Source organism: Salvelinus sp. IW2-2015, unplaced genomic scaffold, assembly GCF_002910315.2.
Source record: "Salvelinus sp. IW2-2015 unplaced genomic scaffold, ASM291031v2 Un_scaffold1993, whole genome shotgun sequence".
NCBI classification, from domain to species: Eukaryota; Metazoa; Chordata; class Actinopteri; order Salmoniformes; family Salmonidae; genus Salvelinus; species Salvelinus sp. IW2-2015.
Genome location: NW_019943343.1, coordinates 1 through 14,504, shown reverse-complemented (window position 1 = coordinate 14,504; position 14,504 = coordinate 1). Strand labels below are relative to the sequence as shown.

General features: G+C 43.0%; 1 protein-coding gene across 1 annotated transcript in view; it reads left to right on the top strand.

Annotated features, from left to right (window-relative positions):
* LOC112072664 (thyroid receptor-interacting protein 11-like) overlaps nt 1-9,688 on the top strand; it is a 41,374-nt gene extending 31,686 nt beyond the window's left edge. The window contains 3 exon segments of the mRNA XM_070439876.1: nt 3,043-3,236; nt 3,801-3,964; nt 9,422-9,688. Of these exon segments, the coding sequence (XP_070295977.1) occupies nt 3,043-3,236; nt 3,801-3,964; nt 9,422-9,576 (513 nt within the window). The 3' untranslated portion in view covers nt 9,577-9,688.
* The last annotated feature ends 4,816 nt before the right edge of the window (nt 9,689-14,504 follow it).

Here is a 14,504-nt window from a genome sequence, read left to right as displayed (position 1 = left end):
TATAATGTGTTCTACAATACCATATTTGAATTTGTTCGAATTTGAATCGGGTTTTTGCGGTGCTAAAGTGATCTTAGAATAAACGCGGCTTTGAGAATGATTGATCGCATGCAATTGAAGACGCAAAAAATTACTATATCCCCCCTCGACCCCCGATCCACTGGCCATTATTGTATTTAAAACGAGGAGAAGTGCTACACTGGGGAGAGGATTGTAAGACAGAAAAGTGCTTTATGCGCGCTGTACGTTCGACATGGACACGTCACGATGTAACAGAGGTCAGTTTTTTAAACTTTTCCCAATACTATAGAGCCATACCATGTCGATCAACGCTTGAATATAAAACGTAGATCACACCCCCGATTGATGTCAACACAGTCGCTACGAGTCCCATTCGTTTTCTTTGTAGCCCGTTTGATGTCGCGTTGCCAACATTTGTACGGAGGGGTAGTTTACGTTACTTGTCATGTCTGATTTCATTAGCCAGAATGGCTTAATTTTCAAACAATAAACTCAATTAATTTAGTAGGCTAATGTTGCCAAAACTTTTTTTCCTGCTAGCTAACAGAGAATTCGATCCAGCTAGGCACTACTATAAGCCAAGATACCTAACACTGCTAACATACTTGTTCCACCCACACTTCTCCCTTCACCTCAAACGCCAGTTGTTTTTCAGTTAACAGCTCATCTGAAGTACGCTTTCATTGCACCCCGGTCTCCTGGTCAGCATCTCACCTGAAACCTTACAGCTTTCGTTATCGTTCAGGCGGGGACTCGCTGCTGCGCTAATCTGACACATCGGTGCCTTCCCACTCTTCCGCTTCTTTCCAGAGAACGCGCTGCTGTAACTGACAAACTGCCTTCCACTCTCCCGCTCTTTCCAGAAGAGCGCATTCTGGCGTAACTGACAAACTGCCTTCCCACTCTCCCGCTCTTTCCAGAGAGCGCTCTGGCTGTAACTGACAAAACTGCCTTCCCACTCTCCCGCTCTTTCTCAGAGAGCGTCTTCTGCGAGAAGAAATGACAACAGCTAGCAAAACTAATTGCAACCACTACTAACTTGATCCTATGGGCAAGTCCGCTCTCTGTTCCATAAACTCTTTATAGTGTTTTATTTACATTTTAGAGGTGATACGTTGGACAGATCGAGTGAAAAAAAGCAATTTTCTGACACAACTTCTCTCCTTCTCACTATCACGCATTAGTTTCGCTTCCCCACCCGCCATTTTTAAAAAGACACGACGGGKCTCATTGCCTGCTTGAATTATGTAGAAACGGGCAGCGTTTAGGTCATGTAATTGATCATGTTGGAAAGGGGAGAAATTGTGCTTTACAWTGGTATTGACATTACAGTTGATCTGGAAGTATTACGTTTTTGGGGAGCTAAAATAAGGGCAATTGTACGGACCAAGGCGATGTACGAGTTTACGTGAGTTTACGTTAGCTAGCTAACGTTACAACATCAGATGAGCTAACGTTAGTAACCTAACCAATTCGCTACAGTATTAACTGGTATACGACTCCTTGCCATTCCTCAAGTTATGACGCGTTAGTTGCTCACTGGACCCTGGCAATCTGTGTGAAATGTTAACTAGCTAACGAACGAACTACTATCTGTGAACTAATGTTTCCCCTCTACAGTATGTGGTTAATTTACAGAATGAGAGAATTCGGTGAAAATGAGTCGTTGCTTGTTAATTAGGGTTAGGCGTCCCACCGGCGGGACACCTGTTGACAACTTCCTRTGAAATTGGAGGGCGCGCAATTCAAATAAATAATCATAAATATGATGGATATTAAACATTTAGGTACATACAAGTGTCTGATATCGGTTAAAAGCTTAAAGTCTTGTTCATCTAACTGCACTGTCCGATTTACAGTAGCCATTACAGCGAAAGCATGCCATGCGATTGTTTGAGGACGGCGCCCCACATCAACATATTTTTCAACCAGCACATGCTTCAATAAATCACAAATAGCGATTTTAAAATTACCTTTTCTTTTTGATAATCTTTGTCTGTTTTGCCAATCCAAAGGGTCCAGCTACAACAATGCCATGGTCGTTTTGTTCAGATAAAGGTCTTCTTTATATCCAAAAAGTCAGTTTCAGTTGCGCATCGATTTTCAGTATCACTCATTCAACATGCAGAACAAAGGAATCCAAAAACTACTGCTAACTCGTGTTAAACAAGTCAACTATGTTTCTATTTTAATCATCAGGTACCCTAAAATGTAATTAAACTATAATTTTCATACGGAAAGAAGTATGTTCAATAGAGAAAGCAAAATTAGCAGGTGCGCGTATCTTCGTCGTACGCACACAGACTGATTTCCAACTCTGGCTCCAAGTTACTTAAACTCAGAATTCTTTCTCGTTTGGGAAGAAACAAGCCTGAAACCTTGAACATAGACTGTTGACATCTAGTGGAAGCCATAGGAATTGCAATCTGGGAGCTGGAATTGCATATGCCCCATAGCTTWCCATTATAAGAGCATGGGCTCTCTSTCAAAAAAAAATCWGKTTGGTTTTTCTTTGGATTTTCTCCTACCATATGAATTGTGTTATAGTMTCATACATTATTTTAACATTTCTACAAAYTTCAAAGTGTTTTCTATCCAATGGTACCAATTATATRCWTATCCTGGCTTCTGGGCCTGAGTAAYAGGCAGTTTACTTTGGGCACGTCAGTCAGTAGGGATGTTCTGTTGATAAGTGTGTGAATTGTACCATTTTCCTGTCCAGAAGTGCCAGACCTTGGTGTCGGGAGCTCCACAATACTTTTGAGATTATATTTTATAAGAGGAGCTAGAGCTCCAGCAGTAAAACCAGTACTCAGATCAACCACTGATTATTGGTAAAGATCTAACACCTGTCTGACTCGTCCCCCTCTCTCTCTCGCTCTCGCTCTCTGTCTCTGTCTCTGTCTCTCTCGCTCTCTGTCTCTCTCGCTCTCTGTCTCTCTCGCTCTCTGTCTCTGTCTCTCTGTCTCTCTGTCTCTCTCGCTCTCTCGCTCTCTCTCGCTCTCTCTCTTTCTCTCTCAGCTGCAGCATGTGAAGGACAGAGAGCAGCGGTTGAAGTTGGAGCTGGACCGGCTACGTAACCACCTGCTGGAGATAGAGGACACCTACACACGGGAGGCCCTCGCCGCCGAGGACAGGGAGGCGGAGCTACGTAGGAGGGTCACGCTATTGGACGACAGACTKGCTACATCCTCCAGTCAGGTGGAGAGCACCAGGTAGGTGTAAAGGACATTGAGTTACTTGCTTAGCGATTTACTTCCTCCTGATTCAGCTTTATACCGAGGCTCGAACTCAGGGCCTCTGCCTCGCAAACACACAGGACCTCTGCCTCGCAAACACACAGGACCGGTCTCCTGAAGCTTCTTACGCAGTCACGCCACTGAAAAAAAAGCAAGCTATTCACGCCACCGAAAGCAAGCTATTCGGCAGTGCAAGTGGAGACAGGCTGAGAAGTGAGTGATGGGGTCAGCTGACTGTTCCCTAGCAACCTGGTTCCTAACACACATGTGTTTAGTTGCCTTCTGCAGTCGGACAAGAGACTGGCTGAGGTYAGGGGTTGAKAACCTACCTTAGCTGTAAGAAGYCACAAAGTTTSTCTCTTATTTCYCAGGGTCAGAAAGAGGGTTCTGAGTGGTAGTCATGGGCAACTGTAAAGGTTTCCTACAATAATTATATATTTATTACCTAATACCGTTCCTCCTTTCCGACATGTAGCCACTAGGCCAACAAAGTTATTCTTCTTCATCTTCCTCCTCTCTTCTTCTTTCTTCTCCGTGTAGCCACCAGGCGTCTCTCCAGGTGGAGTCTCTCCAGGAGCAGCTGAGTGGAACGGTGAGGCAGAGAGACGAGGCCCTGACCCAGCTCAGAGCAGCACGGGACCAGGTCAACCAGTACGCCGTGTCCCTGTCCAACCTCCAGGTGGTGATAGAGCAGTTCCAGCAAGGCAAGACTTCTGGCCTCCTCTCCTTCTCTCCAGCTCCATGTGCTGGAATGAGAGTGGATTATTCTTGTATATGTCAGTTCCAGCAAGGGGACTCCTTTTCGTTTTACATCGGACACTTTATGAACCTCGTGCTGTAATGAACGTTGATTATTCCTAAAGTCGGGCCTTATGAAATCTGCGTTGTGGAGAATGCGGACGGAATCACAGAATTAAAACAGAATTCAACAATATATTTTTTTTTATTGAACTTCATAGGGAATCAACTAAATGTATTGAACTTAGTAAGGAATCAACTAAATATATTGACCTTTAGTAGAGAATCAATTAAATATATTGACCTTCAGTAGAGAATCAACTAAATGTATTGAACTTAGTAAGGAATCAACTAAATATATTGACCTTCAGTAGAGAATCAACTAAATGTATTGAACTTAGTAAGGAATCAACTAAATATATTGACCTTTAGTAGAGAATCAACTAAATATATTGACCTTTAGTAGAGAATCAACTAAAATTATATTGACCTTTAGTAGAATCAACTAAGATATATTGACTATATATAGTTCAAAACTGCTCACAATAAGAGGTAAAGGGAACACCTATAACACAACGCAATGTCTACACTTCCAGTACAGATCACCTTCATGTGAGAGATCAACTGTTTCACTTAGGAAGCAACACTGATTGAGCAATAGAATTATATCTTACAATGTCTGCATTGGTGCTAATGTAATAGGAATCATTAATCTCTATGGGCGTGAGTAAAAGTATAGGCGAAATCAGCAAGACACCCCCACTTAAAGGAGTGGTCTTGAGTGTCCAAGGAGTGACTCTAACATGAATCGCGCTCTCTCTGAGTTCCTATGCGTACCTGGCGAATGCTCTATGGTCCACTGTATGAATGCTGCTGGTAGCTTTCATCTAGTGGTAGCATGAGACGGAGTCTACAACCCACATCAAGTGTCAAGTGACCAGTTACAGCTTCATCACAGCAACACAGGCGGATTTAGCGTATCTACCTGACTACTTAACATAGGCAATGCGAAGTCCATTGCTAATCTAAGGTTGCTGCGAACTAGTCTCGTACAGCACGTACGAGCTAGTTCCAACATGGCTATACAATCCATACTACCAACATAGGATAAGTTATCTCCTGACTAAACAACACCAGGAGACGTACGTCTACGCTAGCACATCAGCTAGCACCAAGCATTCAAGGGTATACATCAGGTACTGCCTGCAGCTGAGCATGGAGCGACACATCCATAGTATGATACGGACGATCTCGCCGAAACTATACCCCAAAGCAAGCTAGGGAGTGAACAGCGACTCTCACTCCGTACCGCGCCTATTCGAACATGCACCAGAGTAGGGAGTAGACATCTCCTGCAGGCGAGGAGCAACATCAAGCTCTCAGCACTCGCATCAAGAAGAGTCCATCCTGCAACTGAGTGCTACCCTCCATGCAGACCACAAATTGTGCCATATGTGTCTGACTCAAGCCGTACGGTCTCACTGACATAACAAAGACCAATCTCACTAGGGTGTAGTTATCATCCTGACTACAGAGCATGATAGTGGATAGTCGAATCTCGCGTGCCCACGACACAGATCCCTCCTAGTGGAGGGGTTGTGTAGCTCATCTCTTACACTGGACTACAACAACATAGGGATAGCTATCTCCATACAAACCTGATGCGAACAACATTAGAGGACGTTTAGTGAGGCACTATTTGTCCCTACCGTGACTACAACCATCATAGGAGCACTCAAGGCATATTGCATAACACTGTACCTACCTCAACTGACATTGACGCCCTGTGATCGACGCTCTACATTCATTCACTGACTCTGAAAGAGCTTACCAACACACTGCAAGCACATGTGACAAACAGACCTCGAGCGGTGGCCGACCAGGAGCTCTGGAGCATTCGAGCCGTCAGTCATAGGATAGTCAGCTCCTGCTAGAACTCATACTGACTGCCTGCAACAATCCCTCCATTGCAGATAGCTATGATCTCCTCTGGATCTTGACAACGGTCAAGGGATGGCTCTCCAGTCCTGACTAATGGTGTGCAACATCATAGGGATAGCGATCGTCCTGACTACAACATCATCATAGGGTAGTCATCTCCTGACTACAGGTACATCAGCTGAGGGATGATCTCTATCGTCCTGGGACCCTAGCACAGCCCTCCATGCTGTCGGGATCGAGTCCACGAAGGTCTCTTGAAGCTACCTTGCACTGACCACTATTACATAGGGATAGGGTACAATCTACGCATGAGATCCATCTACTGACCAACCTTGTGAGCCATTATCACATAGTAGGACTGGTGGACAGTTTGCCCCGTAGCGGGTTCCCTACCAACCTAATCGCAGACTAAGTGCGTAGATAAGCTACTTCCATTCCTGAACCTTACAACAACATCTAGTGATGGCTGGATAAGCCATGTGTCAGCGCACGTGTCCTGCCATGACGGAAGCACTTGATGCTAGGGAATGGCACCGCCTCGTCTCATACGCGCAAGGACCATCGTATCCCCATAGTTGACCATCAATCCTGGGAACATCAACATGTCATCGCTACCATAGGATAGCACTCACTCATCTCAACGCCCACGGACATTGCAACCCAACACGACTGTCTCAGGGGAATGATAGTGCTCAGGTCTCCTACTACAACATCATAGGATAGTCATCTTTCGACTATGCATTTACGAGTCCCAGACGTTACTGGGGCTAGGACATTACCCTCTATTGAGCATTCCACCACCTCTATGCAAGCTACTACCAACCACATAGGATAGCTAAAGATGGCCATGCCTCACGGCGTGTACAGTACTGAAGACTCATAACAGGCCAACGTACGTGAAGGCCACACATAGCTCACACCTTACCTCGATGGCCTTCAATCTTTGAACCTAGTTTTAAAGGACATACTATAAAAGGTCAAACTCTGGAGATTCTCAGCTCCACTTGAGTCAGCGATGACAGAGCGATTCGCACAGTCCTTGATATATTTCTTCTGATGGTGCTACTCGACTCTCACAACAATTCCCAAGATACCTCCAGGGGTAATATCCGATCTCCTCAACGATTATGCAACTTTTATCCAATTGATAATTTATATGTGTGTGAAGGATTTTAGTTAGCGGCATATCCATTCCTATAGCTATACTAAACAAACGATCAAATAAAAAGTTAAATATAGACTAATCTTCCAATAGTGTAAACGTTCTATTCCAACAATACCTATGGAATTTAGCTTGTTCTCCAGTGACTACTATTCAAGAATGTTCACACCTAGGCTTTATGACATTCTTCTTGATTATCTAACAGACAAGACAGCAGGATTAGCTTGTAGCTCGACTGACCAACAAACATCAGTAGTATTAAGCTTATCTTCCTGAACCTACTGACACTACATCCTCATAGAGTGAGTTAGCTATGCTTCCTGACTACTACAACATCTAGGGTGATAGTATCTCCTGACTACTACATGGACATCATAAGGTAGGTCAGAGAGGAGCTATCCTTGATAGTTAGTCATCTCCTGACTACAACAACATTAGGATAGCTATCTCTGACTTAGTCAACAACATTAAGTGAGGGTCAAGGAAGCTATCGTCCGTGATAAGCGATACATCCCTATTTTTTGTTGCTTAAAGCTAGTCAGATGACATAGGATAAAGCATCCCTATGTTGTGATTGATAGTACGTCTATACCAGATAGCCGTCAGTTCCCTATGATTTTGTACTAGTACATAGTCAGTTACCAAAGCAACCAGTAGAGAGGCGAATAGCTATCCATGGATGTGTGATATGTGTAGTCAGGAGACAGTATCCTGATCCCTGTGTGCTTGTAGTCAGGAGGATACCCTATTACCCCTATAGTTGTCTGATAGAAGTAGGCATCCCTATGATGGTAGTAGTCAGAGGAGATAGCTATCCCTATGATGTGATTGAGATGCAGGAGATAGCTATCCCTTATGTGTTGTGTAGTCAGGAGATAGCTATCCCTGATGTTTGTAGTCAGAGAGAGCTATCCCTATGTTGTTGTAGTCAGGAGATACGATCCCATGTTGTTGTAGTAGTCAGGAGATAGCTATCCCTATGTTGTTGTAGTAGTCAGGAGATAGCTATCCCTATGATTGTTGTGTAGTCAGGAGATAGCTACCCTAGGTATGATGATCATGTAGTCAGGAGATAGCTATCCCTATGATGTTGTAGTAGTCAGGAGATAGCTATCCCTATGTTGTTGTATAGTCAGGAGATAGCTATCCCTATGTTGTTGTGTAGTCAGGAGATAGCTATCCTATGTGTTGTAGTAGTCAGGAGATAGCTATCCTAGTTGTTGTAGTAGTCAGGAGATAGCTATCCCTATGATGTTGTAGTCAGGAGATGACTATCCCTATGATGTTGTAGTCAGGAGATAGCTATCCCTAGTTGTTGTTGTAGTCAGGAGATGCTATCCCTATGATGTTGTTGTAGTCAGGAGATAGCTATCCCTATGATGTTGTTGTAGTCAGGAGATGCTATCCCTATGATGTTGTTGTAGTCAGGAGAATAGCTATCCCTATGATGTTGTAGTCAGTCAGGAGATAGCTATCCCTATGATGTTGTAGTAGCAGGAGATAGCTATCCCTATGATGTGTAGTAGTCAGGAGATACTATCCTATGATGGTAGTCAGGAGATAGCTATCCCCATGATGTTGTAGTCAGGAGATGACTATCCCTATGATTGATGTTGTAGTCAGAGATAGCTATCCCTATGATTGTTGTAGTCAGGAGGATAGCTATCCCTATGATGTTGTAGTCAGGAGATAGCTACCCTATGTTGTTGTAGTCAGGAGATGACTATCCCTATGATGTCATGTGCGGGGCACGCTCAGTCTGTTGTATGGTTGTAGTCAGGAGATAGCTATCCCTATGTTGTGTAGTCAGGAGATAGCTATCCCTATGATGTTGTAGTCAGGAGATAGCTATCCCTATGATGTTGTAGTCAGGAGATAGCGTATCCCTAAATGTTGTTGTAGTCAGGAGATAGCTATCCCTATGATGTTGTAGTCAGGAGATAGCTATCCCTATGTTGTAGTCAGGAGATAGCTATCCCTATGTTGTTGTAGTCGGGAGATAGCTATCCCTATATGGTTGTAGTCAGGAGATAGCTATCCCTACGATGTTGTAGTCAGGAGATAGCTATCCCTATATGGTTGTAGTCAGGAGATAGCTATCACTATGATGTTGTAGTCGGGAGATAGCTATCCCTATATGGTTGTAGTCAGGAGATAGCTATCCCTACGATGTTGTAGTCAGGAGATAGCTATCCCTATGATGTTGTGGTCAGGAGATAGCTATCCCTGTACAGCTCAAATAGATCTGGCACCAGGCTAGTTCTGACCTTCATGCAAAATATGAATAATATATCCATCTTCTCCTCTGTCATCCTTGTAGAGGAGAAAGCCATGTATTCCTCAGAGCTTGATAAGTACAAGAGGGAGAAGGACGAGTGGAGAAGAAAAGCAGTTAACCTGGAGGACAGAGCCTCTGCTCTTCAGGTTGGACACTTCCTAGCAACACATTCCTTTATATTACATTTCTCATGTTAGTCATTTAGCAGACGCTCTTATCCAGAGAGATTTACAGCTATAGTGAGTTCATACATTTTTCATACTTTTTTTGTTGCACATATCCATATCCAGCTCTATCTCTCGCCTCTCTCTCTCTAATCACTCTCTCTCTCTTCTCCTCCTCTCTCTCTCACTCTCTCTCTAATCACTCTCTCTCTCTCTCTCTCTCTCTCTAATCACTCTCCTCTCTCTCTCTCTCTCTCTCTCTCTCTAATCACTCTCTCTCTCTCTCGCTCTCTAATCACTCTCTCTCTCTCTAATCTCTCTCTCTCTCTCTCGCTCTTAATACTCTCTCTCTCTCTCTCTCTCTCGCTCTCTAATACTCTCTCTCTCTCGCTCTCTAATCTCTCTCTCTCTCTCTCTCTCTCTCTCTCTCTCCTCTTCTAATTCACTCTCTCTCTCTCTCTCTCTCTCTCGCTCTCTAATCACTCTCTCTCTCTCTCGATCTCACAGATCAACCTAATGAGGCTAACGCTGCTCTGGGACTCCGCACACAGACTTCACTGACCAGCTGGACCTGATGGAGGAGCGTTAGAGAGCTTAGAAACAAGTGAGGGGGGGGGGTCAAGGCCTCACCGATCCACTCAGCTGCTCCTGGAGAGAGATTTTAAGTTGATTGTCATGTTCACAAGTACAGTTAAATGCCTTTCTGGCAAGTATCTTTCCCAAACAATGCAGTATTCAATATCAATAGTACAAAAGTCAGGTTACTTTATCTAGATATAAAGTCAGGTTAACTTTATCTTGCTATAAAAGTCAGTTAACTTTTCTAGATATAAAAGTCAGGTAACTTTATCAAGCTATAACAGTCAGGTGACTTTATCTTGCTGTAAAAGTCAGGTTAACTTTTATCTTCTGTAAAAGTCAGGTTAACTTTATCTAGATATAAAAGTCAGGTTAACTTTATCTAGATATAAAAGTCAGGTTAACTTTATTGCTGTAAAAGTCAGTTTAACTTTATCTTGCTGTAAAAGTCAGGTTAACTTTATCTTGCTGTAAAAGTCGGTTAACTTTATCTTGCTGAAAATCAGGTAACTTATCTGCGTGTATAAAAGTCAGGTGACTTTATCTTATAAAAGTCAGGTTAATTTCTTGTATAAAAGTCAGGTTAACTTATTCTAAAATCAGGTTACGTACTATAAAAGCCAGGTAACTTTATCTAGATATAAAAGTCAGGTTAACTTTATCTAGATAAAAGTCAGGTTAACTTTATCTAGAATATAAAAGTCAGGTTAACTTTATCTTGCTATAAAAGTCAAGTTAACTTTATCTAGATAAAAGTCAGGTTAACTTTATCAAGCTATAACAGTCAGGTTGACTTTATCTACTAATAAAAGTCAGGGTTGACGAGGTTCCTCTCTAGGTTTTCCTAGGTTCCTCTCTAGGTTTCTTCCTAGGTTCTCTCTAGGTTTCTTCCTAGGTTCCTCTCTGGGTTCTTCTTAGGATCCTCTCTGGGTTTCCTTGGTCCTCTCTAGGTTGTTCCTAGTTCCTCTCTAGGTTCTTCTTAGTTCCTCTCTGGTTTCTCCTAGGTTCCTCTCTAGGTTCTCCTAGTTCCTCTCCTAGTTTCTTCCTAGTCCTCTCTAGTTTCTCTTCGGATCCTCTCTAGGTTTCTTCCTAGGTTCCTCTCTAGTTTCTTCCTAGGTTCTCTCTTAGGTTTCTTCCTAGGTTCCTCTCTGGGTTCTTCCTATTCCTCTCTAGGTTCTTCCTAGGTTCCTCTCTAGTTTCTTCCTAGGTTCCTCTCTAGTTTCTTCTTCGATCCTCTCTAGGTTTCTTCCTAGGTTCCTCTCTAGGTTTCTTCTAGGTCCTCTCTAGTTCTTCTTCGGATCCTTCTAGTTTCTTCCTAGGTCCTCCTGTGTTTCTTCCTAGTTCTCTCTGGGTTTCTTCCTAGGTTCCTCTCTAGGTTCTTCTAGTTCCTCTCTAGGTTCTTCCTAGGTCCTCTGTTTCTTCCTAGGTTCCTTCTCTAGCGTTTCTCCTAGGTTCCTCTCTAGGTTTCTTCTAGGTTCCTCTCTGGTTCTTCCTAGGTTCTCTAGGTTTCTTCTTCGGTTCTCTCTAGGTTCTTCCTAGGTTCCTCTCTAGGTTTCTTCCTAGTTCTCTCTAGGTTTCTTCCTAGGTTCCTCTCTAGTTTCTTCTTCGGATCCTCTAGGTTCTTCCTAGGTTCCTCTCTAGGTTTCTTCCTAGGTCTCTCTAGATTTCTTCTTCGGATCCTCTCTAGGTTTCTTCCTAGGTTCCTCTCTGGGTTCTTCTCTAGGTTCCTCTCTGGTTCTCTAGGTCTCGCTAGTTTCTCCTAGGTTCTCTCTATGTTCTTCCTATGTTCCTCTCTGGGTTTCTTCCTAGTTCCTTTCTAGTTTCTTCTAGTTCCTCTCTAGGTTTCTTCCTAGGTTTCCTCTCTGGTTCTTCCGGTTCTCTCTAGGTTTCTTCTTCGGTTCCTAGTTTCTTCTTCGGCCTCTCTAGGTTTTGCCTAGGTTCCTCTCTAGTTTCTTCCTAGGTCTCTGGTTCCTAGTCCTCTAGGTTTCTTCCTAGGTTCCTCTCTAGGTTCTTCCTAGTTCCTCTCTAGTTTTCCTAGTTCTCTGTTCTTCCTAGGTTCCTCTCTAGTCTTCCTAGTCCTCTCTAGGTTTCTTCTAGTTCCCCTAGGTTTTTCCTAGGTTCCTCTCGTGGTTCTTTCCTAGTTCCTCGCTGGGTTCTTCTAGGTTCCTCTCTAGGTTTCTTCCTAGGTTCCTCTCTAGGTTTTCTTCCTAGGTTCCTCTCTGGTTCTTCCTAGGTTCTCTCTGAGGTTTCTTCTAGGTTCCTCTTCCTAGTTCTTCTCTAGGTCCTCTCTAGGTTTTTCCTAGGTTCCTCTCTTCTAGGTTTCTCCTAGGTTCCTCTCTGGTTTCTTCCTAGGTTCCTCTCTAGGTTTCTTCCTAGTCCTCTCTGGTTTCTCCTAGGTCCTCTCGTTCTTCTAGGTTCCTCTAGGTTTCTTCCTAGGTCTTCTTAGGTTCTTCCTAGTTCCTCTCTAGGTTTCCTCCTAGGTTCCTCTCTGGGTTTCTTCCTAGGTCTCTCTGCTAGGTTTCTTCCTAGGTTCCTCTCTAGGTTCTTCCTAGTTCCTCTCTGGTTTCTTCCTAGGTTCCTCTCTGGGTTCTTTCCTAGTTCCTCTCTAGGTTTCTTCTAGTTCCTCTCTAGTTTCTTCCTAGGTTCCTCTCTAGGTTTCTCTCTCTAGGTTCCTCTCTCAGGTTCTTCCTAGTTCCTCTCCTAGGTTCTTCCTAGTTTCCTCTCTAGGTTTCTTCCTAGTTCCTCTCTAGTTCTTCCTAGTTCCTCTCTAGGTTTTCTTCCTAGCGTTCCTCTCTAGGTTTCTTCCTAGGTTCTCTCTATGTTTCTTCCTATTCCTCTCTAGGTTTCTTCCTAGGTTCCTCTCTGGGTTCTTCCTAGTCCTCTCTAGGTTTCTTCCTAGGTTCCATCTCTGGGTTTTTCCTAGTTCCTGCCTTTCTAGGAGTTTTTCCTAGCCACCGTGCTCTACACCTGCATTGCTTGCTGTTTGGTTTTAAGCTGGGTTTCTGTACAGCACTTTGTGACATCTGCTGATGTAAAAAAAGGGTTTTATAAATACATTTGATTGTCTTAGGCTCAGATTTAATAAGTGGGCAAGGCTTTGGATTGGACCCCAGGTCATCTTTATAAAGCTCGTAAATCCAACCCGGGTCAGTCTTTATAAAGCTCGTAGAACCAACCCCGGTCAGTCTTTATAAAGCTCGTAATCAACCCCGGTCAGTCTTTATAAAGCTCGTAGAATCCAACCCCGGGTCAGTATTTATAAAGCCGTGCTAGAACCAACCCTGGGTCATTCTTTATAAAGCTGTAGATCCAACCCGGGTCAGTCTTTATAAAGCTCGTAGATCCAACCCGGGTCAGTCTTTATAAGCTCTGTAGAACCAACCCGTGGTCAGTTCTTATAAAGCTCGTAATGCCAACCCAGGGTCAGTCTTTATAAAGCTCGTAATCCAACCCGGGTCAGTCTTTATAAAGCTCGTAGATCCAACCAGGTCAGTCTTTATAAAGCTCGAGATCCAACCCCGGGTCAGTCTATAAAGCTCGTAGATCCACCCGGTCAGTCTTTATAAAGCTCATAGATCCAAACCCAGTCAGTCTTTATAAAGCTCATAGATCCAACCCCGGTCTCATCTATAGATCACTTTCCTTTTCATTCTAAGGCTCATTGAGTAATGGTTATCTGCCTGTATCTTGAAATATATAAAGCTTACAATTATAATAAATTAGCGGAAACAATCTTTAGATAACACATTGTCTCCACTATGTTATAATGAAACAGTCATGACTCCACTGTGTATAATGAAACAGTCATGTCTTCCACTATGTTATAATGAAACAGTCATTGACTCCACTGTGTTAAATGAACAGTCATGCCTCCACTATGTTATAATGAAACATCATTGTCTCCACTATTATAATAAAACAGTCATGACTCCACTGTGTTATAATGAAACAGTCATTGACTCCACTATGTTATAATGAAACAGTCATTGGCTCCACTATGTTATAATGAAACAGTCATTGTCTCCACTATTTATAATGAAACAGTATTCTCACTATGTTATAATAACAGTATTGGCTCCACATATGTTATAATGAAACATCATTGTCTCCACTATGTATAAATGAAACAGTCATTGTCTCCACTATGATTATAATGAAACATCATGGCTCCACTATGTTATAATGAAACAGTCATTGTCTCCACTATGTTATAATGAAACAGTCATTGACTCACTGTGTATAATCAAACAGTTCATTGGCTTCCACTATGTTATAATGAAACAGTCATGTCTCCACTATGTTATAATGAAAACAGTCATTGCTCCACTATCTTATAATGAAACAGTCATTGGTCTCCACTATGTATAATAAACATCTCTCTC